At 45.9% G+C, this 25,778-nt stretch overlaps 1 protein-coding gene across 7 annotated transcripts in view; it reads left to right on the top strand.

Moving 5' to 3' along the window:
* The window catches only part of PPP2R2B (protein phosphatase 2, regulatory subunit B, beta), a 480,871-nt gene that overhangs the window by 427,867 nt on the left and 27,226 nt on the right, over positions 1-25,778 (top strand). For all 7 annotated transcript variants that reach the window (XM_012658303.1, XM_012658305.1, XM_012658308.1 and 4 more), the window contains one exon: positions 13,000-13,164. In XM_012658303.1, coding sequence (XP_012513757.1) covers positions 13,000-13,164 — 165 coding nt within the window. The remainder of the gene's footprint in view (positions 1-12,999; positions 13,165-25,778) is intronic.

Raw genomic sequence — 25,778 nt, forward strand, 5'->3', positions numbered from 1 at the left:
TGTGCACTGGGAACTTTGAGTACAGTATCTCATTTTACCTCTCACTGAAATATAATATGCATACTGAAGAGTATAGGTATAATTGTACAGCTTGATGAAATTTCACAGATTGAACCCACCTGTAATCACCATCCACATCAAGAAGCAAAACTTTACTAGCAATCCTCAAGCCCCTATCATGCCTCCTTACAGTTTCTGACCCCCCGAGGGTATATTTGACATAACAACCCTATAATGTGAGTATCATTTTCTACTATTTAACTAAAATTTGGAGAAATCAAGAAAATTGCTAAATAAGTGTCTGACTCAGTATCCTCACCCCATTCTGTTGCCATCTACTTAATGATAAAAATTGGTCATTTGCTGAGTACCTAGTGTGTACTCCATTCCTCCACAAACCTGATTCTTTACTATAATTTCCACTCTCAATTCATGGCTTCACTGCTTGGGCAGCCGGACAACTGACCTAGGGGTCAATATTGATTCTCCTCTTTCACTCACCAGCCTCCCCTACCCTCAACCCAATCTATCCATGAGCCCTGCCAATGCTTCCTCTGTAAAAGAATCTCAGATTAACTCATATTGCTCCATCTCCACTCCTACCAACCCAGGCTGTCATGAGCCACTGTTGTCTCTCACCTGTGTGACTGCAGTGACCTCCTATCTGGTCTCCATTCTTTCTTGTTCTTTTATACAATGCAGGCCCTACATAATAGTCAGAGTGGACCTTTCATCATGTAATCCAGACATCACTCCTTTCCTGCTAAAAAACATTCTAGTTCCTCCCCACTGAACTTAGAATAAAATTCAAGTTATTTACCTAGGCCTATATGATTCCACATGTTCTGGTCCCTGCCTCCTGCCTCCTCTCTGTCATATCACTCTTCCTTGATGCACTCTATTTCAGCCAACTAACCACTTTTCTGTTTCTGGATAAAACTTGTTCTTCCATTCTTTGCATTTGCTGTTCCCTATTTCTAGAATATTCTGCCCCCAGAGTTCACATGGCTACCTATCATTATTCAGGCCTCAGAGGCACTGTCTCTCACTAACTCCCAAGTAGCCACCAATAACTCTCTATCCCTATTATCTTCCTAGTACTATCACTATTTGAAATTATCTCTTTATTTGTGTATTTTTGGTTTCCCCATATGAGGATGTAAATTCTGAGAGCAGGGACTTTGTGCAATCCAGCGTATGGAACACTCTTGTCATATAGAAAGTTAGTTGGACATGTCAAGTAGATTATCAAAGTATAGATATCCAGTAGACAGTTGATCATGACACATAACCTGGAAATTTATCTTTAAGAGTTCTAGTGAAGCTCTGAATATTCTGATATAAAATAGACCCCATAATGACTCAAGCAAATAAAAGATGATTTCTTCTATAAAGCCGAATACTGATGACTGCCCACTGGCAGGCAGCCTCATCCAGTCAATGATTCAGAGACTCGGCCCTCTGATCTTGTGGCTCCCTGACATCCCCATGTTTATCAAGAGCAGCACAGCAAAAGGGGGAGGTCATGGAGGACCACATGGGCGGTTCCCATGAGCCAGGCCATAAAACAGCATGCGTTCTGTTGGCTGGAACTCGGCCACGAGGCCACTTCCAACTGCAAAGCAGGCTGGGAACCATAGTCTAGCTGTGTGCTCAAGAAAAAAAGACCACAGAGAGTGCTCAGCAGTCTCCAAAGGCTTTTCAGGGGAAGCAGCTTTAATTTGGTAGTGACAATTATGAGATATATTTGGAGATATTGAGAACTGACCATCAGGACCATGGCTGGCATCTTTTGTTGCTTCCAGAACACACTCGACATGCTGTCTGGGCTGGGAGACGCTGCCACAGATTGTGCCTGGCAGTGCAGCTGCTAATAGAATGAGTGTGGGTGGTAGTTCCCTTTCTCTCTCCACATCTATTCCAAGAGCCAGAAATCTGCTCAGACTCAGCTGGCTGTCACTCTGAGCTTCTGCTTTCCCCAGTCTAGGTGACATGTTCTCTGAATTTTGCCTCCAGGCCTTCAAGGCAGAGGAAAGTTTCTTTAGGCACTTTAGGAGACAGATGCCTTGGGGAGAATGCAAAGGGGAAATATTAATAGCACAGTTTAGGGTATATTCAGCAGATGTGTGACAGCCTGCCAGATGCTGGCATACAAATGAGACCGTGCCATTCACCCTTACAGCAGCCATATGTAAAATAATCATTGTCATCATGAGAATGATGATAACTGATATCTATATAGTTCTTTTCAACCAGACTGCCCTAAGCACTGAGTAGACTCTACAAACTGGAAACCTTTTGCCTCTCATCCCTGAAGCGTAGCCACCTCTGGGGTAGGGAGCAGCCATCTTTAAAAACAGCCTTGGAAAGATACTAACCACCAAGCAGGTCTCAAATGATCTGTTGTTTAGCACCTGTTTCTATAATGTCCCTTATGCACGAAGGAGGCAGAAGAAACATGGTTCGTGAGAGCATGACATGGGTTTGCCAAAGCGTGGTGTGGGTACCCCTGACGTGGTAGGCAAGATGCTTTTAAACAATATGTGGACTTGTTTTGTTTTCATAATTATGTGTTTATTTTAATGAATGTTAGAAAACACAACTATCATATCCTATGATTTCATAGATACTGAAAATCCATTTAAATTACAAAATAAGTATATGTAAAGTATTAAGTAAATAGTAAGACAGGTGTTCTGGAAATATGGTTAGAAAAACATGGGGCCGGGCGTGGTGGCTCAGGCCTGTAATCCCAGCACTCTGGGAGGCCGAGGCAGGAGGTTCACTTGAGATCAGAAGTTCGAGACCAGCCTGAGCAAGAGCGAGACCCCGTCACTACCAAAAATAGAAAAAAATTAGTCAGGGGTGGAGGCACATGCCTGTAGTCCCAGTTACTTGAGAGGCTGAGGCAGGAGGATCGCTTGAGCCCAGGAGTTTGAGGTTGCTGTGAGCTATGATGACACCACTGCACTCTACCCAGGGTGACAGAAAGAGACTGTCTCAAAAAAAAAAAACAAACATAATTTGGTTGTGACATTTGCATTAAGGTTGAGAATTCAGGGTTTGAAGTCCAACAAGTGATAGAGTTCTCACCCAGCTTTACCACTTTCTGGCTGTGTAAGCTTTAACATGTTTCTTAATTTACCCAAGCCTTTCTTTATTTTGTAATCTGGAGAGAGGAACTCTATCAAAGGGGATTGTGAGAATTAAATACACACACAGTCTTAGGGCAGTACCTTGCTAGGTAAATGATCAGTAAACAGGGACTTACACAATCATGATGTTGAAAGGACAGGGAAACTAGAAAATTGATTAGAATGGTGGATTCTGTTCTGGTGAATTCATTATCTGGGTCATCTCAATTCTAGACTCCTCTTTTGGCTTTGTTCTTGGGTATGATTTGCAAGATGTTGATCATTATACCCTAGTTACCAGATATTTGCAGGATCTCTGAGGTCCAGGGCCTTGTGTTTAGCACCAGATCAGAGCAAGGCATTCCTAAACCTCATGGCACCTGGTCACGAATCCTCTCCTTTCCCTCCATAGCCAGTCTGTCCTTGTTGTGTGTAATAGGTTCTAGCTTAAAGTAGTCAAACTTTGGTCTTAATAAGACTACATCGGGACCATGAAAACTCATTTCTAGGTTAGTAATTTTCCAGAACGAGAGGTAGCCCTAAGTTTTCAATAAATGAAAATTGCTATTAAAAGATATTGCTTCTTTACGAAAACTATGGTATACCCAGAACCCTTTGAGCTCTTTTCTCAGAATTAAGAATGAGTTTACCTGGGTTCTTACCTAGTCCAACATAAGACCTAACAGATAGACCTATATCAAGTAAAAGTAAAGACACAGCCCTCAACAACTATATATTGAACACCTAGTTTGTGCCAGGCTCTGCACTAAACCTTGGATACAAAATGAAAAGAAACAAATTTTCTGCTTTCAGAATGACATTCATCAAATAATCACATTTGCATTATGACATTTGCAATAAGTATATAATTACAAAATAAGTTCTGTGAAGAAAGGGAATATGGTTTCGTGAATGCATTTTTTAATCCTAATATAGTGTGGGGAATAAAAGAAGGCTTTGCTGAGGAAGATTGTTGAGTTGATATCGAAAGAAGAGGAGCTAACTTGGCAAAGAGGGGTGGAGAGATGTGTCTAGTATGTACAAAGGTCCTGTGGCAAGAGAGAGCATGACATGTTGGAGGAACTCTAAGAAGGCCACTATAACTGGGGCCCAGAGAGTGAGGTGGGACGTGGTGTAAGTGAGGCTGGAAATGGTAGCAGAAGCCATACCTTACAGAAATCTGGTCTCTGGGCATGAGACAGGATTTCTGTGGGAGAAGCCAACTGGACTCCAGGGGTACTTCATCTCTAACCTTGGTCTTAGCAGCCATGTGTGGCAGCTTCATTTGTCAACTAAGCTGAGGCCCTTTTGGAGTTGATTCCCTCATCAAGGGAACACATAGACCCAACTCTTGGCTTCCAGATTGTAGCACCCCTTAGTACCATGGACAGCAGCCTCCCTTTTATTAATAATCCAATAGTGTTCTGCCAGGCAGGCTTTGGGGGAAGCTGTGGGGCTTAGTACAAATTTCTCTCCCTTGTGGCTTCAGTGGCTTTCATGCTACCAGGGGATCAAATGTACATATCAATCTCAGATTGGCTTTTAGGATAAAAGGAGAACATTCCCTCTAATGATACACCCAGCACATGGGCCTGTGTGTGCCAGGGTGGCCTCCTCCCTCCCATATGAAAAGCAACCTTGGTGGTTTTCCCAGGCCAGGTGCCTTGCTAGTGTGCATGCATGCTAACCCTCTATGTCTGAGGCCACCCTAGGGCTCTAGGACCCTTGGGATTTCTCTTCCCACAGGACCTCATGTCAGGGGAGAGGGCAAGAATTCAACTGTGCAGATTTCTCTTGGGTTTCTTGAGCTTCCTCAGAGCAGTACAGCTTAGTAGTTGGAATGCAAACTCCAGAGTCAGATTCACTGGGTTCGAATCCAGCTTCATCTCCTCAGATCTGTGTGACCTTTACAAGTTGCTCAGTGTCTCCCTAACCCTCAGTTTCCACATCAGTTGATGAGATAATATGATCTAATAAAGTTGTGAGGATGAGATGAGGTAATCATGTAATACTTAGCACCAGATGCGGAGTGACGGTTCAGTACATGGTAGCTGTGATTATGTGGAGCATTTCCCCAGCCCCCTTTCTTCTTGCCTTAGATCCTGTTCTCTCCTAAGAAAACTACAGGCTAAACGATTTATATTATACAGGCCTAGCAACTTGGCCTGTTGACCCACTGTGGATTTTCTGCATTAAAAAAATACCTAGAGAAGGTGCTAATCATAAGGATAAATTAAAAAGCCATAAACATTTACTGAGCACTTACTATGTGCACTGGAGATGCCATGAATAATAAAACTTCATCCCTGATGTCATGCCCTTGTAATCTGGTGGGTGGGTGTACCACTTAGACTTCAACCAGAGAAGCAGAACCAGCAAAAGAGAAGCGTGTGTGTACAGAAAAAGAGGAAAAGAGCAGGCAGGAGGCAGAGATAAGGAGAGCGATTGACTTATTACAATGAATCGGCTTTGCAGTTGTGTGGCTGGCCATGCAAGTCCAAAGTCTGCAGGGCAAGCAGTCAGGAGGGGAAAATCACAAGCAGACTGGAACCCCACGGGCATGAGTGAAGCTTGTCCACCGGTGGTAGTCAGGAAGGAACATTTAGAGGGAAGAGAGAGCAACTGCAGACCCAGGAGGCATTTGGAGTCTCTCCCTTAAGGAAGGACCTGAGTGGTCTTTTAAATGCCTTCCGACTGATTATGTCAGGCTCACCCAGAATAATCTTCGTTTTGATTAACTTAAAGTCAACTGATGAGGGCCTTTACTCACATCAGCAAAATCCCTTCACAGCAGCACATGGATGAGTGTTTGATTGAATGAGTGGGAGAGGGTGTGCTGCAAAATGATTGCTTCCTCCCTTCTGTCCCCTAACTCTCCAGAGAGACTATCCCTTGTAGCCTACCCTAATCAGAAACGTATTAGAAAGGGAAGTCTAAGGATTGTAGTTCAGCCTAACCAACTCAACATATCACCAAGCCATTAAAGTGAGTATGCGGGCCAAAGGAGACAGACACTAACAAAAGAAGATGAGTCTAACTATTCCTGAGCTTTGCATTAAGTGCCAGGTATTTACACATATCATCTCCTGTAGTTTTTTTCCTCTTTGGGTACCTGAGTTAACAAGTTCAAAGGCATTCAAGATGATGTAAGTGGTCACAGAATTTGGAATTAAAATATATACTTCTCTTATTCCAAACTCCAGCAAAACCTATTATAGCACACCATCTCAAAGTATTTAAACAATTAAAATAATGTGTAGTTAGTGTTCTCACAGAGGTACATTCAAGGTGCTTTGAATGTACAGGGCAGGAAGGGTCATAAAAGAAAGTCTGAATGCTTCACAATGAAAGTAACATCTGAGTTGTCCTCTGAATCGGAAATTTTTTAATGGTGGCATTTCAAGCTCTCTGTCTTACAGGAGTAGGAAAGAGTTTTTGGTTATGGAGTTTTCGAGTACTCCCCAGATCATAAAGGCTGTCTCAGCACAAAGTCGTTCACAGCTCAATACATATTTAATATGGCACCATGTGTCTCTTTGTCAGTCCCCTCCTATTGAGCCCAGCAACTGGCAAACGCTCCATGGATATTTGCACATTGGCTTTTTTTAAGCTCTTAAGAGAAGAATATCCCCTGCAGTCCTCCATGGAGATCTCCAATGTCTCATCACCAAGCAGCATGTCCTTTTAGCTAATAAGATCTGAATGCTTTGTAATCATTACTTGATATCCAAAGATTAAATTCAGGCTTTGGAAAGGAAAAAAGACCTCAGAGTGACTCACGTGCCCTAAAAGAGAATCCAACTCTGATATGCTCAGTGTTCAAGGCCACGATATGACTAGTTTCCACCTTCAGTATGGGCAGACTTTACGTGGGTTATGAAAAGCCTCAGCTGCTTTTGACTGTGGATACCTCACCCAGGTAAACTCAGATTCCATTCTGCAACTTACAACTTACAAGACTCAGCCCTGAAGAACAGCATCCTACTCTCCTGTCCTTGATTGGCTTAGACAGGATTTAGGACAAAAAAATGCTTATCAGTATTAGGAAAATCAGCAGCCAAAATCAGACAGTCACCTTCAAAAGCCCACAGAGCCAATGCATATAAACACTATCCTTAGAGAAATATATGCCTCCTTCAGAAGATGGGACGATTCAGTCCAATACCACTTAACAAATAATTTTTCTCCATTATCCTGTTCGATAATCAAAATTCTTAGAGGCTGACAGAGTAAATAGGATTATATTCATTTAAAGGAAAAGAAATTGAAACCCAGAGAAATAAAATGACTTTCCCAGGGATGGAATCAAAACTGAATCCCAATTTCCTGGCCCATTTTGTTACAATCACAATATTTATCACAACATTACCTCGAACTTTACCCAAAGAGATGAAGTTCCTCTCTCTCAATTTTCTCATGGATGATTTTAAGCTAAGGAAACTACTCTTTTTAATGTTTAGTGTTTAATAATATGTATTCATTGTAGAGATTTTTTTAAAAAAGGAAATTGAATGAATGATAATCTCACCACCAATTTTGCTGTATACACAGTGGATTTGCATCTCGATTTTAACTTAATCCTAGTTAATTCTGCAATAGAGGCTTAGGAGGAAAAAAAAAAAGGAATGAGAGAAAAGCCAAAATAATTTAAAACTCTTGATTTACCTAGGAATCTTTCTTGTATTCAATCTAGGACACACACACACATACACACGTACTTTCCTGCTTTATTTTTCTGCTTAATAGTTATCACTGTCTAATATACTATACGTTATACTTATTTACCTTGTCTGTTGCCCATGTCCCCCTATGTTCCCCTAGAATATCGGCTCCATGGACGGGGGGAGGTTTGGTCTGCTTTGGTGACTGCTGTATCTCCTGCACCCAGAGGAGTGCTGGCGGAGTGCAGATTCTTTGGGAACATTTGTAGAATACATGAAGGAGTAAATGAGTGAATGGGCCCGTAACTTACATGCTGGCTTTGGAATCTAATCTCCCTACAAGACACAACTACATTTCTTTCCTTTCTCTCTCCCTGTGTGTGTGTGTGTGTGTGTGTGTGTGTGTGTAATGTTTGTGTGTGTGCGTGACTTTTTCTTTATGTGGCTATGGTAAGGCCGTATATATTTTGTACCTCACTTTCCTCACCAAAATAACAGTATATAATAAGCATAGAATGTTTAAGTCTTTTTTATCCTAAAATACTACAACTTTATTAAAAGAAAATGTAGAAATGGTACTGATAAGAAAAGGAAAATCATTCACAGACTCACCCTGACAGAATTATCACTAACATTTTGGTGTCTTGGCTTTTAGATCATCGTTTTCAGAGCATACGTTTTAAATGACATTAGGATCACACTATAGTTAGAATTTTGTGTACTATGGGTTTTTACAGGCTTGGAAATTTCACTGCAAAAAAATTTAATGAACTAGATAAAAATTCATTTAAATGTTTTTAAAAATTTCGGTATATTCAGATTGTTGTCAATCTTTTTCTTTTATGATATCGCAGTAGACATGTTTTTGTAGAAAGCTTTTTGCAAACTTGGGGTTAGGGAAATGACCTTTGAATGGCCTTCATGTTACTCCCCACCATCCTGCCATGACCCTCTCTGCTCCTTCCCCCACAACTGATATAAGTGATGGCTCTGGCTTCTTATTTGTTTGAAGGGGATCCCTTAAGAGGTGACCTCCCAGTGTCTCCAATTATTATTTTAAATGATGCCTCAGGCTACTGCCTGGCACAGCAGAGCCCTCACCTTCCCGCCTTCTGCCTTCCATGCATGGAGCTCAGCTGCCAAACTGGCTGGGCCTCCTCCTGTCCTCAGAGCTGCCTCCAGAGTCCCAGCAGAGAGCCAGATTAACCCCTTTTGTTAGCAGATGTAATTTGCCTGGGCTCAGTATTAATAAGGAATGCCATAAGCAGTTGGGTCAGAAAGAACAGATCTGTCAAGCCCCAGGGTTAATTTAATAGCAATCTGTTGGCTGTCTGCCTTGTGTATTAGCCGTGACTCTGATGGTATGTTTTGCTTTTGCCATTTAGTTCTTTGGGACGACAGGGAAATAATTTGGATAAAGAGCTCTAAAGGATAAGGAAGAGAAAATGGACTGTCAAAATGCATCATTCCATTTTCAAGATAATACAGGGAGCTGTGCGTTGCTCATCTGCTTTCTCCTTCCCTCCCAACGTGAAGGGCAAAACTACATGTTCTGAAAACCTGTATCTCCCTTTAGAACAGCACAAGGGAAAAGGCCCAGGTTTTTAGAGGATGCAGATGTAAAATATACTCTCCCATCACCCCCATAAATCATTGAATTTTTAGCAACTAGACTCTTTCTCTCAGATGTTTCTAGAACTCAGCAAATCCTCTGTCAAAAAAAACAATCCAAAAAAATCCCTTGTCAGGCCTCTGTCCCAACTTCTGGTTCAAAAAAATCTGTAAAAATTCTAGTTCTGGAAAACATGGCCACCAAAGTGTTAGGTGCAATAAGAGAGCACAGGCCTAAAGCGGAAGAGATGGGTCTGCCATCTCGGATCAGCCGGGGTCGTTTCGAGAGAGCCAGAACTGTCACACTCAGGAAGGCCGGCTTGACAAAGCCGTAACTCAGGGGAGGCAGAGTGCCTTTGTGGTAAAGAACCCAGGCTCCGGAATCGGACACATGGGTTCAAATCCCAGCTCTGCCCCCTGCAAGTGATGTGACCTCACTGTTTCCTCCGTTGTAAATGGAGCCATTAATGGTGCTGGCCTCATAAGGCCGAGATAGGGACAAATGGGACAACCCATGTAACATGTCAGCACAGCGCAGACCTGGCACTTGATAAGCATGAGCTGCTGGTTATTATCATCTTCCTCTTATCTTTATCACGGTTATTAAAAAAAGAGGGTGGAGTCATGGTTTATACCCTGAGCCCCATAGAGTCAAACCCAAACAAGCGCTCTGGATAAAGAGAAGATTCAGACCCTCGGGGGAAAGAAGCCAATGGCTTGGGGATGAAGAGTGGGTGGTGGACAGGCTTAGAGGTCCAGTGGAAGGAAGGAAAGATCTAGAAGCAGTAGCCCTAAGCAGATTCCGTGGGCACATCCCCATGATGGTGTCTTGGATGGTGGGGGATGTTCCTGGTTTCATAGAAATGTTTAGGCACTTTGTTTTCACGCGTTCTGACTTTGGGGCTTTATTTTTAGGTGGGAAAAAATAACTGTAGCTCTAGCACCTCCGCCTCCCACACAGCGAAGATCCCTTCCAGTTGAGCTTGTTTTTAGAGCTATACTGGTAGAGGTTGAGAAAGCTGACACCAGATTTTCTTGCCCTATTTTGGGAAAAGAGAAACATGCTCGCTGGCATAGTAGGGTATGAAGGCTCCCTGGAGGGTGATGAAATCTGACAACAGTTGAACGCTAAGCTCTGCTTATCCAACCGCACATCAGGGCCACAAAGCCCAGGGCATGGATCTGGCGGCTGGAGAGGGGACCAGAGCTGGAGCCTGGAGCCGCCTCCCAGGTGGCACCTGTTCTTGCTCCCCAGCAAGTGGTGCTACCTGCAATAATATTTATAACTCTGGCAGAAGTGGAGTCGAAAGGTGGTATTTTGTGAATCCACAGGACCCGTATGCCCTGGAGACCCAAGTAACATTTGCATCTGGGTTTGGCGGGGGAAATTGTAGTAAAATGTAATGTTAGCTCAGTCTCAAGCTAATTTTAGAAAGAACCCAACACAATTTATAAGAGATAATCGAAGGGGAAGGAGGCACAGCCAAATACAAAGCCATTGTTGCAATAAATTGCATGTTGGAATAGTTGTGGCAGGAGCATAGGTGATGTCTGATAATACATGACTTTGTTTTTTGCTAGTGCTAGTGGGACTAAAAATATCGGTGCATTTGCTTGTGTCTTATCTAAACTCTAGGGAGGGGACTATGCTACTGGCTTAATAAAAAGTATAGATGACTTTCATCCATCCTCGTCTGATAGGATAGTCTATGGCAAATTATTGCATGTTGATTCAATGCATTGTTGCCCAAAATATGATACATAAACTCCAGGTGTGCGCACACATTTTCATTTTTATTGTTACTTATTTATTTGCATGAATATTATTAAAAATGTAACCAGCTCATTAAACCCATGATTTTATGAACATTGGATTACTGCTTAGATGAGGCTAAGAAAAAAGTGAGTCCATTTAAAGTTGAGCCAAAGAGAAAATGTTAAGTAAAAAAAAGAAAAAAACACTACCAGATGATTAACAGATGAGGCAGAAATCTCAGAGGTAGCTCCTGGTTGGTGGGGTGTAGGAAAGCGGGAGTCGCTTTGATCAGCTTTACTGCATGATAGCATCCACATCACAAGGCCTGCTCCTTTGCAGGAAGTTGCTGGGTCCCAGCCAGGTGCTTCCCAACCTGTTTTCTGAGCCCCCAGGTTCTTAGTAGGGTGTGGAGGGGTCAGTATAAACCCCTCCTTCACTCTCGCCAGACACCCTGCAGCAGGTGTGTGTTTCCATTGAGTTGCCTTCATAAGTAATATCATTTCGATGTACAAGGGTGTGGTCTTAAAAGATGTAGGTATACAGCCAGGCACTACAGCTCTTGCCTGTGGTCCTAGTACTTTGGGAGGGTAAGTTGGGAGGATTGCTTGAGGCCAGGAGTTCAAGACCAGCCTTAGCAGCGTATCAAGAGTCTGTCTCTATAAAAAAAAAAAAAAAAATTAAAAAAATTAGCCAGGCAGGGTGGCATGTGCCTGTAGTCCCAGCTGCTCAGGAGGCTGAGGCAGAAGGATCACTTGAGCCCAAGAGTTCAAGATTGCGGTAAGCTATGATTGCACCACTGCATTCCAGCCTGGATGACAGAGTGAGACCTTGTCTCCCCGCCCCCCAAAAAAAAAAAAGGTATAGTAATTCTTGATCAGAGAGGAAGAAACTGAGGGGGGAAAAAAACGCAGATGATAAAACTAAGAGTACGTATCATGGGAGCCTGAAGCTTTCACATCACACAACTGGTGTCTTCTTTCTGATACTTAAACTCATTCACAAGCTCTAAAGCAAACCACAACTTACAGAGATTATAAGTCTTTGATATCTTAAATGAGAGAAATTTTGCATAATTATGAAAGAACACAGATTTTACACCTGGGATGAAATCCTACTGTTGTCACTTATTAGCCACGTACGTGACTTAAGGCAAGTTACTTTATGCACTTAGAGCCTCTGTTTCCACCCCTGAAAAATGGAGATAAGAAAAGTGTTGATTATAGAGTTGTTACAAGGATTAAGTGAGGTAAAGTACGCAATAAGCTTTGCACAGTGAATGACCTACAGTAAGTGCTCAATAAATGTTGGCAGCTATTATTATTATCATCAACATCCTTGAAGTAGGTCTTAGGATTTCGTGGAAGAGGATATGCAGTCTATCGTAGATATCACCTGTCAGCCCAGGAATCTGAGTAAGGATTCAGATAAATTGAATTATTTGGTTGGAATGGGACTAGTTCCTTCACCACTGTTATAAAATGGGAAGCCAAAGTCTTTGCAACTTGGTACATTTTAGCATGATTGCATGAGCGGGTAACTTTGTTCATGAATGGATATGTTCTACGTGTTACAGAGAGTAAGACACAGATAGGGAGTAGGAGACCTGAGTTCTAATGCTGCCTCTGACTACCGGGTAACTCTGGGCCATTTTCTTACAGTCCCTGAGCTCATCTGCCTGGGACCAATAATACCTGCTTCTTTGCTAGAGGTTACCACGAGGATCTGGCACGTGCGTGGTAAACGCTAACACGTTACACTACTAGCCGGTGCCATTGCTAATCCCTCCTGGAATTTCTGCCTCTTTCTCCTGATTCCCTCCTTGACTCGTCTGTGCCAGACATCGTGGACATTAAGCCGGCCAACATGGAGGAGCTCACGGAGGTGATCACCGCGGCCGAGTTCCACCCCCATCACTGCAACACTTTCGTGTACAGCAGCAGCAAAGGGACAATCCGGCTATGCGACATGCGGGCGTCAGCCCTGTGTGACAGGCACACCAAGTGTGAGTAGCAGCCTGAGGGTGCTGGGGGGTGGGCCGCCGGCCCCGACGATGTGTGGGAGGAGGGAGTGGAAGGGGAGCGCGCCTGGCAGGCTTTGATCTCCTTTCCTACGTTAGACGTGCCCAGAGTGACGAAACCCCAAGTCGGGAGTCAGCTCCGCATTTGGTATTTCAGTAAAGATGAAACCTCACGTTCAGTTCTGAAATGGTCAGATACAAAGACAAATAAAAATAAATAACATTGTGACATGATCCAAATTAGGCATTAAGAATGGACCTGAGGAGTAGCAGAGGGGACAGGTTAGGAGGATGTCGAAGGGTGTCCCGGACGTGGCGGTGAGCAGGAATGGAGAGGGCAGGCGGCGTCTGGACAGGTCTAGGCGGTGGAGTTAACAGGACTTGCTGAGCTGTGTGGGAGGCTGGGAATATAAAAGGCATCAAGAACAGCAGCTGGGGAGGAGGCTGGTGGCTTCTCGGGGAGGTTACGTCTGCAGGAAGCAGCACCCTACAAGTCCCCGCAGTTCCGGTGGGCACCAGAGAAAAACTTCGGGAGATGGATTTAGAGTAAAATGCGGCCAGACTCATGGCCCTCAGGTCATGCTGGAGTTTTGAGGGCACTGAGGGAGCAAAGTAGCTCCTAAGCCAGTGGCAGCTGCATGCTTGGACGCAGAAGGCTAAGGCGGGTGATCTTAGCACGGAGGCTGGCGACCTCGCGGTGAGCAAGTGAGGCCTGCTGGCACTGACCGCGGGCTCCGTGGTAGACAAGATCGGCCTTGAGCTCACGCAGGGAGGGTTTCTAGAAAAGAAACTGCTCCCCAGGGCAGAGGTGCCTTTCAGCAGCTGTCCATGTCCAGTGTTGGGCTAAATGATGTGCAGCTGCTGGGATGTCCAGGAGAGGCTAGAGCTGTGTGCGTCCCGCCGTCACCCTCCGCAGGGTGCTGCTTTGCCACTCCAGGTTGCCGTGGAGAGCTAGAAATGAAGACCTCTCTCTCCCAAAAGCCCAGTTGTCAATTTCAGTTCTGTGCCACACAAGTGACACGCCGGCTCTCCGTGCGGGTGTATGACTAGGAGAGGGATGGAGATCTTGTGGTCCTTTTGGTCACTGTCGTTTGCTCATTTGCTGCCAGAGGTTTCTCAGGGGAGCTGGGGTGTAGAGCACGGTGGCGTGCGACGTGTGGGTTTTAGAGTCACGCACGCCCAGGTCGGACCAGGCTTCACGCTTACCAGCTCTGACCTTGTCCACCTCCCTTGGCCCTTTTGAGCTTCTGTTTTCTCACATGTAAAGGATAAGAGAATCATAACGACCACTTCCTGGGTTTGTCATGGGACTTAGGTGAGATAACTATTTAAAATTGTTAATGAAATACTCTACATTCTTTTTTTTTTCTTTCCATACCAAGTCTTCAAAACTTGGCATGCGTTTTACTCTGACTGCACATCTCTATTCAAGTTAGCCACATTTCAAGTGCTCAGAAGCCTACATGTGGCTAGTGGCTTTCAGATTTACGACATTGCATCATTGCAAAAAATTCTACTGGAGAGTGCCGATGGCTTCTGGAGGGCATGGTCTGTTCTGTTTTATTCACTACTATTTCCCCAGCACCTAAAGCAGTGCCTGGCCTGGGATAGGTGCTTAATAAATATTTACTGATGTTTATGCTAGTGCTGATCTCTGAGCAGTATACTTAACATAAGTCGACAAGGGGAAAAGTGTTCAAAGCAGAAGGATCAGCATATGCAAAGGTGCTGAGGTCTGAGGTGCTGGAACTGCAGGGGACTGACATGGCTGGTGTGTAGGGAATGACTTGGAGAAGGGAGGGAACTGAGGCCCAGGAGGAATGTCTGACCCAGGTGGTAATGGCCATGATTAAAAAACTTGAATTTTCTTGTCAAAGTCAGTGAACAGCCACTAAAGTAAACCAGGGAGGCATATGACCATGATTAGTTGTCAGGGAAATCGCTTGGACAGAAGGCAAGAGGATGGAGGTTGAGTTCTGGCTGGAGAACAGAGAAACAAGGAAGCAAATTAGGAAGATTCCATAATATAGACAAGAGTTTCTTAACAGTACACTATTGAATTTGGGGCCACCGAATTCTTTGTTTGGGGGAGGGGGCTGTCCAGTGCACTGGTAAGAGGTTTAGCAGAATCTCTGGCTCTAGTCACTGGATGCCAGTAGCACGAGCCCAGTTGTGACAACCGAAAATGTCTCCAGACACTGCGACATAGCCTCTTGGGGAAGACATTGCTCCTGGTTGAGAACCACAGATCTAGACTAAAATTCATTCAATCGGTCCTTCAGCATGATGCTCTGGTGTCTGAAATGTGTTCTTTACTTCAAAGAATGATGATACAATGGGAAGGTAAGACTCATTTCCTACACTCAAAGAATTTAAAGTTTGTCTGAGGAGGCAAGATGTACCCAGGACACATTTCGGGGACAATGTATAAGGCAGTGTACATTTTAATACCCAAATGAATGATGGAGACAATTAGGAGTTAGGACGTTCAGAGGAGGCTGGGACATTTGGAACAGACCTCACAGGGAAGGCAAAGGCTGAGTTAGTAAAGTGTTGAAGCACAAGTAGGATTTGGTTAGATGGGCGGGAAGAAGGATATTTTGGGCAATGCACATAAAATAGGCAAAATTCTGAAGTTAATAAAGTACATGGAAACTTTAAACTTAAGTGTCAGGCTTGGCGGAGAGGGGAATATTGAGTGAATGAGGTCAGATAAGGATGATGGTCCATTATCAGGTGGGTCTTTGAAGATCAGAGTCAAAAGTTTATGCTCTCATGCATTCATTCACTCATTCATTCATTCAGTGCCCGTTTTATACCCAGAGCTAGCTCCTAGAGAATCCTTCTTAAACTTTTCCACCAAGTACAACTCTCCTGGGGCCGGGCTGTAAGCCCCGTGCCACAGAAGAAGGGCACACAGGGGCAATCCCACCTCTCTAATGCACTTCGGTGGCCCATCCTGTCATCAAAGACAAAACAGCACATGCCTGGCAGAGACCAGTGGCCCTGGGGAAGATGCTGACCACAACACATTTTCTCTGAAGTCTTGTTTTTCTTTCTAAAATTCCATGTGAATTTTGCATTTTTACCCACATGAAATGTCTATTGTCGGTTTTTATAATGACATTTCCACCCCATTCCCAAATTTCAAACAAAATTGATGTTCCCCCCAAAAGATGCAGCATTTATCCTACGGCTTCCTGTACCCCCTAAAGCACCCCCATATCCTCCCCCTCCCTAACACCCAGGGATTTATGCATGTGCCCCAGTTTGAGACACACAGGTCCTAGTATGTGGAGAGTGATTTGTGATCATTTAGCTGGAGAGCAGAGTTAATAGAATTTATGTTTCATGGAAGATTAACAGTGGTAGCGGGAAGAAAGGAGAGCTAGAAGCTTTTGCTTTAGTCTTAATACAAGGGAGAAGGATAAAAGGATAAGTATTGCAGCTATGGAAATTGAAAGGAAGGGAAGGGGGAAAAGAACATTTTCTTTTGAAATAACTGTGGGTGTTGTAAGTGATCTATCAGAGGTTGGCATTCATCACACATGGGTATGTTGTTAATTGTTCAATGTCATTTCCCTCTAGACAGTGAACCCTCTGAGGACAAGAATCAAATCTGTTTTGGTCACATCATATTGCCAAGGCCTGACACATAAGTAGGGGGGCCAGTAAATAGTTAATAAACAAAGGTATGCCGGAGGGTCGACGTAAATGACACGTGGGCATGGGGACGAATGGAAAGTCTGTTTGTCACTCTGAGAGGTTCAGTTTGGGACACGCAGTAGCTGAGGTGACGTGAGCTGTCTGGGGAGGCAGGGCCTCTCTGGTGAGTGAAGGCGGAACCAGGCTCAATGGGCCACCACCCCAGGGTGGATGCCCGAGATGGCACAGAAGCCCTGGCGTCGTCACAGCCCAGCGTGACAGACACCATCCTGGGCTTGCAGTCAGGCCCACACGAGTTCTGGATGTTGGGGCTAAACCGACTGGGAGGCTCCATGAACCCTGAACTCAAGATGGAAAGGGGGGTAAGGGCTTAGAAACCGTCAGAGCTAGAATGGTTTAGAGCAGATGCTTTGCAGTCTGAACCCAGCTCTGATGCTCAGTACCTGTGTGACCTTGGGCAAGCTGCTCAATCCTCCTGAGCCCCAAGTTTCTCATTTGAATGTAGAAATAGTAAGAACAGCGCCATAAGGTGGGACATTCATGAGAAGTCAATGTCATCACGTGCATGAGATCCTAGCACTCTGCCAGGCACGCCAAAGTCTGTACGTGGCAGCAGCAGTTATAACAATTATTGCTCTCGAATTCCCCCTGCTGCAGGCTGTGCACGTAAGATGCCTGAAACCCCAACCCTTTGCCAGATATAGGAGGCCCCATTATTTATTTAATTAATATTTGTTGAGCACAAACTATATGTCAGGTACCGTATCAGACTCTGGGGACACAGTGATGAGCAAAAACAGACCTAGTTTCCTTTCTCTTAGAGCTCGCTATCCGTATTAGTCAGGGTTCTCCAGAGAAGTAGAACCAATAGAGTGCGTGTGTACATGAAGAGGTTTATTATAAGGAACTGGCTCGCGTGATTATGAAGGCTCAGATATCCCAAGATCTGCAGTTGGCAAGCTGAAGACCCAGGAGAGCCGATGGCGGTGGTTCTAGTCCAAAGGCCATCAGCCTGAAGACCCAGGAAGAACCACAGTTTCAGTTCCAGTCCAAAGGAAAAAAAACCAGTGTCCCTGTTCAAAGGCAGTCAAGCAGAGGAATTCCTTCTCACTTGCAAGAGGGTCAGCTTTTTTTTCCTCTTCAGGCCTTCAACTGATTGGATGAGGCCCACCCACATTAGGGAGAGAAATCTCCTTTACTCAGTCTGTCAATTTAAAAGTTAAACTCATCCAAAAAGACCCTTCCAGAAATACCCCAAATGCCTGGCCAAATATCCGGGCACCCTATGGCCCAGTCAACACATAAAATTAACCACACAAGAAGTAAAGACTCATTAATTAGAGAATCGCAAGCAAATCTAGCATTGCAGATATAGTAAGTGGTATGTGTGACAAGTGGGTGTGACAAGGACCCTGTGAGGCAGTGACCGCTGGGCCGAGACCTAAAGACTGAGGAGTGGCTGGGAGCGCACAGGAAAGAGCTGTGCAGGCATACAGAAGCCACACACCCAGGGAGCCCCAGGGGCTGCCCCTCCCTCCAGCCTGGGCCCCACACAGCCCCCGAGACTCAAAGCCCTGGGGACAGTCCCTAGGGAGACCCAGGAGCTGCTCGGTGGCCTGCAGGCCTCTGCCCAGCGCTGCCTCCCCACTCCCCACCCCATCACCAGTGGAGTTCTGAACTGCAAGCCCGTCAGCCTGCTAATCTAATTAAGAAGTGAACGAAATTCATTTTCCTGACTCATCCAAAGTACCGACCTCCTTCAGTGCGCATCTCCCTTTGTTCAGCTGCTGCTGCGGCCCCCAGCTCCTGCCGGCTGGGAAAACAAGTTCCATCTGACCCCTCGCCTGACGTTTCATATTGATTTTCTCCATCCTCCTCAGACACCAGCCTGCAGTCGACCGCAGTTCGGCCGAGGTGTGTGAATGGAATTGAGACGGTTCATCAGAGTTCAAAATGAAAAGCAACATTGGCTTTCGGAGATGAGCACTGAGGAGGAGGGTATTTAATAACCGTCGGCGTTTAATCAAAATGCCGAGGAGAACCGTGTTATCAGAGCTGCATATATTAATTTCCATATGTCCCTCACTCTGCATACCCAGCAGGGGTTGGAAGGGATGATTCCTTCTCTCCCTCGCCTCTCTATTTTTTTCCGCCACTTCTGGCAGTAGTGACAAGGGTTGTGTTTGCAGTTTGAGATGCCCGAAACAATAGGGTGCTGATAGCAGCAGCACGTGGCTAGTCTGAGTACTGGGGGCTGGGTGGAGAGACTGGCCAGGTGTGATGAATGCCATCCTGGGAACTGAGAGAGGAGTTAAGGCTGAACTCCTTTGCAATGTCCCCAGGAATGTCATCCCTGAGCAACTCTCCAATCCCAGCTCCCTGTAGCCTGGCCACACTGGCTCGCTTCTTGCACCTCCAACACACCCAGCAGCCCTTTCCTGCCTCAGGACCTTTGTACAAGCTCTTCCTCTGCCTAGATTCTATTCCACCACGCCCCTCATCTGGCTGGATTACCTACTCATTCTTTAGGTCTCTGAGAAAATGTCACCTCCTCAGAAAGGACTTCTCTGTCCACCCAATCCACACCCTATTTCTATCTTGTCACCCTATTTTATTTCTTTATTTCTGTCCTAATACTCATCATAGTTGTTTGCCTTTCTTCATCTCTGTCTCCCCAACTGGAATGTAATCTCTTCAAGGGCAGGGACATTGTTTATCTTACGAACTGCTGAATTTCGGCAATGCTTAGCATGGTGCCTGGCATGGAGCATGGCTTCAGAGAACATCCGCGGTAGAAAGGCAGGCAGCTGGCAAAAGACAGATGAAAAAAGGTGTACTGGTCTCCCAAGGCTGCTGTAACAGAGTACTATGGACTGCGTGGCTTAAACAGTGAAATTATTGCCTCCAGTCCTGCAGGCTAGAAGCGTGAGGTAAGGTGTGGGCAGGGTCGGTTCCTCTTCCCTGTGCTTATTAGATGGCGGCTCCCTGCGGCCTTCCCTGGCCTTCCCTCTGTACCTGTTGGTCCAAAATTCCCTTTCTAATTGGATGAGGGCCCACCTAATGACCTCATTTTAATTTAAGTACCTGTTTAAAGGCCCCGTCTTCAAATACAGTTACATGCTGAGGTACTGGGGGTTCGGACTTCAACATGTGAGCTGGGGCAGGGGCGCAGCTCAGCCCACAGCAGAGGAAAGACAGAGAAGTCATCGGGAGCGCGGGCCCTGGAGCCGGCATGCCACACATGTTTGGGGCCCCCCCTCCGCAGGCAGCCTGGGCAGGGACCCACGCGGATGCTTTCCTCCCCTGGGGCAGTAACCTGCGCATGGAGTGTCTGCAATTGCTCGTGGCCATCTGTGTGATTCAGGACGGTGGTGCCTGCTTTCTGTGCTGCCGAAACAACATCTCTCTGAACAAACGGGACCGTGATCGATCTTAGAGGCTGCGAGGTGCCGAGGAGCCTGACTCCTACTGAAAAGCCAGCCTCGAAGGGCGAGGGAACCGAACAAGTGGAGTGCGTTGCAGCAGCGGCAAAGAAAAGAAGGCAGGGGAAACCTCAGGTGGGACGGGGAGGAGAACAGGGCGTAGCTGGAAGGGCCACAGAGATTTGACTTGTCGAAGACCCGAGGGCACAGTTAAGGATGGGAGCGGGTGGGGAGACGCTCAGGGTAAGTGTTACAGCAGGGTGTGGAGGGACAAACTCACCACGACTGCGGCCACCAACGTGAGGGTGAGCGCACGCAGGACTAGGTGGTAGGGATGGCATTGGGGCCGTGGAATGGGGGCAGCTTTCCTGCTTTCCAGATGCCCTCCCAGGTCGTACTTTACTTCCATAACTTGGAGAAAGGAGAGGATAACGGGAGGCCCTCTGGGTGCTCCAGCTGCAGGGTGGAGGCAGCAGGAAAGGTCAGAGCTCCCCGACGCCCCTACAGCACCTGTCTTAGGTGCTGGGCTGAGGCAAGGCAAGGAGGAGCTGGCATAATGTGCCCTGCAGGCGCGGCCCGGGGCATTTCTGCTTCGTTTCTTCCTCTCTGTCCAACTCAGCTGATGGTAGTGAGTGAAGTCAGAGACTGGGCCAAAACGGGAGGAAAATCAATGTGGCTTATCAGCCTATATCCGTGGCCTAAATGGTGACCTTGAACAGGTTACTTAACCTCTCTGTGCCTCAACTTACCTGTAAAGGATGGCTAGTGGAAGTATTTACCTTAGAGGGTGCTTGTGAGGATTAAATGAGATGACATCCGCGAAGCCTTAGAATAGTGGCTGGCACGTAACACAAGCACGGTGTGACCACAGCAGTGCTGGGGCCATTGCTCCTCTACCGTGCGTGTCTTTTAAGAGTGAGAACAGGAAGAGCAGCAGCAATAGCTGTAGAAGTGGTAATGTCAACAGCCTTAGTCACAGCTAACTTCTATGACATTTTGCTGTGTCCAGGAAGTAAGCCAAGAATGCATGTGTGAGCTCATTTAATCCTCATGACAACCCTGGGAGGTACGTTCTACCAGTATTCGTATCTCAGAGATGAGGCAACTAGCTGAAAGGGAAATGATGCACTTACAGCCACCAGAGAGCAAGTGACAAAGCCAGGGTTTGACCAGACCTGCAGCTCTTCACCAAGACACCAGGAACCACTGATTCAACTAAGATTTATTTAACAACTACTAGTTCTTTTCCCAGCCTTCAAGAAGTTTACTTTCTAGTGGGGAGGGAGGAGAGAAAACACATACAAGTATACAAATAAACAAGATCGTTTCAGACAGTGATAAAAGCTGTAAGAAAATTAAGCAGGGTCGGAGAGTAGCTGGGGGGAACTGCTTTCACAGGGTGGTGTGAGGGAAAGCCTTTGACTTGAGACCCGAATTATCAGAAGGATCCAAAGAGCGCTAACACCAAAGTACGAAGGCCCCAATACAGGAACAATCTTGTGTGTTCAAAGAATGGAGAAAAAGACCAATGGGTGGAGACAAGCAGGATGGGGGACAGTGTAGAAATTGAAGCCAAAAATGTAGGCTGGTACCGGGTCAGGTACAGCTCTGTGGGCCAGGGCAGAGCACTTGGATTTCACTCCAAGGGAGATGGGAAGCCCTGAGTCTGTGTGAAGCACAGAAGTGAATCCTCTGTTTATGGTCTTAAAAGAGTTCTCAAGCAAGGGGCGGCCAGCCTAGGAGCAGAGAGACCATTTAGGAGGCTCTTGCCACAGTCTGGAGGAGAAATGATAATGGCTGTGACTAGGGTGAGGGCGGTGGACAGACTCAGGGTCTTAGGAGGTAAGGCTAAGAGCACTTGCGGAGAGATTGGAAGTGGAGAGGTGATGGAAAGGGAAAATCTAAGATAACTTTTAGGTTCACGGCTTGAGGAACTGAGGGTGTAGTGGTGACATGTACAAAATAAGGGGACGGGGGAAGGAACAGGTTTGGTGTGGAAAGACCAAGCATCCTCTTTTGGATGTGTCCAGGTTGAGATGTCTGTCGTTCATCCGGGAGAGAAGTCAAGGAGACAATTGGATACGTGAACCTGGAAGTCAGAGGAGAGGTCTGAGCTAGAGGCATAAATTTAGGAATCATGAGCATGTCCTAGTATTAATATTTAAAGCCATGGAACGAGGCGATGTCATTTGGGGGAGAAGGTATGGGTGGAGAAGAACAAAGGGCCCAGGAAGGAGGCAAAGGGCACGACGACATTTACCAGTGAGGTAGAAAGGAGGTGGCGGTGGCCTTTTACAGGAGATGGAACATGAGCCATCAGGGAAGTAAGCAGAACACCAAGGTATGAATATAAGCCAAGAAAGGAGAGTGATTTAGAAAGATACCAGGATCAATTATGTCAAATGCTTCTGGAAGGTCATGGAGAAGCGATCCCAGGATCTGGTCTCATGGAAGTCTTTGGCCGTCAATTAAAGTAAAAGCAATTAGCACACTGCCTGGCACACAGTAGGTTCCCGGTGCACGTTTGCCGGATGAAATCAACTGTATGATGATGACACAGGCCCTGCTGGCACGAGGTGGCTTCTTCAGTTGCCTCTTAGTTCCACCGTGGTTTGGGCAGACCCGCCTCCCTTCTCCCGCTGCCCGCTGAGTCCTCATCCTGTTACGAGGGAATGGCTTGTGCTGGGGACTTGCAGGAGATGAAGCTGGCCAGGGAGTGTCCTGACGGCCATTGTGAGGACCAGGGCTACCCTCGGGCACCGAGACGGGGCAGCCCTGCAGCACCAGTCCCCTTGCACCAGCTCTGGCAGCAAGGACCTTCTGCGCTGGCAGACCTGCAGCTCGAGACCTGGCCACAGAATTTCCCTCCTTCAGATGACACCGAGGCAGCCTTCCCGTCCAGGGGCAGTCAGCATCTGCCCTGGAGTACACTGAAATCTGTCTGTCATGGGCCTGGTTTGAAGGAAATCTGAGTTTTTCATGCTGAGGGGGGAAAGATATAAGCATTTTAAGCCTTAAAATCTGAGATGTTTTAGTGAATAGTGTAGTCATTGGAAAAACAGCCTGAGTTGCAATGAGAGTAGGGCCAAGTCTGACGTCCAACCTAATAATCCAAATCAGAAATTTCATTTTCCTCCAAAGGTCGGTGTAGTAGGGGGTGGTGATTGCTATTTTTGAACCCTTCTGTATCTCATTTAATTCTTACAACAACCCATGAAGACTGATATTAGCACCTCCAATTTCCAGATGAGGCACCGAGAGAAACTTGCTCCAGATCCCAGTAGAGGACCTAAGATTGGCACCCACGTCTGTCTGCTTCCAGGAGGACTCATTCCTCTTCTGGCTATTTGGCAGGGAGAGAAAGAATATAATCTTTATGTAACGTCCAAAAGGATAATTTCGTGGGGCTGAATTTTACACAATCCCATCAGCTGGATCCCCCCGCTCGACCATTTCTGACTGCAGAATTAACTCTGCCATCGTGCAGAACATGAAATCCACTCGTATCCTTCACCCTCGTCTATAAACATAATTGCCGAGCCCTGGTTCTGTAAGCCACTAGATCCCTTAATAAACCTGCGGCTCGTTCCCCAGGTCTCTGATGGAGTGTGTCCAAAGACATCAGCTGCGACTGCAGCTGCAGTGAATCTTGAAGCCGCCGAGGTTTGGCACAGCTTCCAAAAGGGGTTCAATATTGATCTGGGGCATAATTAACAGTGTTTATTTCAGGGGAGCTTGGTTAGGTTAAAAAGACAAGGTCCTTTATTAAAATACTTTTGCCTGATGACAGGATTACAAACACGCACAGACACACACTCCCCACCATAGAGAAAAGCCAAACAGGCTTGCTCTGGGAACCGAATCAGTGATACCCACCCCCAGCTACCCACCCACCAGTGTCTGAAGCTGCTCTACCCCATTTGAGCTTAGCAGCAATTAACAGCAGCACAGGCGAGGCCCAAGCCACGGAGTAAAAATAGAATCCCTTCCCCCCTTCCTCCATCCTCATTTCCATTTTTGATTAATTTAACCAGTTCTGTCAATTAGTCATTCTGGAGACTCCATTTGAGTGGATTTTCCTAAGAACTAGAAGGCTTATTAATTTTGGAAGTGAGTGTCATTCATTAGCAACTGACACCTTCCCAGGTCCCGTCCGCTCCCTCGCTTGGGGTCTTGGATGAGAGAACAGTGGCGGCCGAAACGGGCTCACACGCATGGCTGCAGCTCCCAAGACGCGCAGAATGGGAAAGGTTGGCCGTGGGGTTAGGGGTGACTCTGGACATCTCAGGGCCAACTTCCCTATCGTCATGGCCTGTGACAAGCCATCAGTGACAAAGCAGTCACAGGTACCAGTGAGCATCCTGAATTCAAGGTTCAAGAGAAACCCAGTCAAGGAAATGCCTGGGAGGTGTTTCCCCCAGAAAGGAGCATTGGCAGACTCTGAGGAAGGCTTTGGCCACCTCTTCCCTTTCCTTTGCCTGGAAACACCAAAGGTTACCTTCCATTTTTCCAATCTGTAAAAATGTTGTAACTTTTAAAATCTAAGAATATGTTTTATTGCTATTTGTTCACTTGTCATAACCGGAATGCATTTTTTTTTAAAGAGAGGGAGGCTTGCTATGTTACCTAACCTGGCCTCAAACTCCTGGCCTCCAGAAATCCTCCTGCCTCAGCCTCCCGAGTAGCTGGGACTACAGGTGCAATGTATTTTAATTTTAACATTAAGTTGAACATAATAAGGTGAGCATTTTATCATATGATTTATATATAAAATAGATCTTCTGATAGCCTTTTCCTTCCCACCAGAGGTGAAATCAGAAATCACCTCTTTCTCTCTGTATGCATTTCCTCTGACTGCTATAACAAATGACCACAAACTTGGTGGCTTAAAGACAAACACCAATCTATCATCCTGCAGTTCTGCAGGTCACAAGTCTGACATGGGTCTCAGTGGCTAAAATCAAGGTGATGGCAACGTTGTGTTCCCTTCTGGAGGCTCTAGGAGAACCTCTGTTTCTTCACTCTTTGCAGCTTCTAGAGGCTGCCTGCATTCCTTAGCTCGTGGCCCCTTCCTTCACCTTCAAAGTCAGCAACAAGGTGAGTGCTTGTCACATCACATCACTCTGACTCTCTCTTCTGCCTCCTTCCACTTTTGAAGACCCTTTTAAAGGCTCACCCAAATAATACAAAATAATATTGTTTTAAGATCAGTTAATTAGCAACCATAGTCCTATCCACAATCTTAATTCCCTTTGGCCATGTAAAGTAACATCTTCATAGGTTCCAGGCAATAGGACTTCAGCATCCTTGGGGAGCCATCATTCTGCCCAAGACACTCTGAGTTTCATTTAAGGCACTTGCCCCCAGGCAGATTTCCTGGACCTCCAAACAGGATTAAATACCCTCTCTCAGAGCCCTCAATACCATACGTTAAATTATTTGTTTCTATTTCAGTCTCTTTCACTAAATGGGACTGCTATTATGGCTAGACTCCTTTCTCAAACCATCTCA

This window comes from Propithecus coquereli, unplaced genomic scaffold, assembly GCF_000956105.1.
Source record: "Propithecus coquereli isolate 6110/MARCELLA unplaced genomic scaffold, Pcoq_1.0 Scaffold58, whole genome shotgun sequence".
NCBI lineage: Eukaryota > Metazoa > Chordata > Mammalia > Primates > Indriidae > Propithecus > Propithecus coquereli.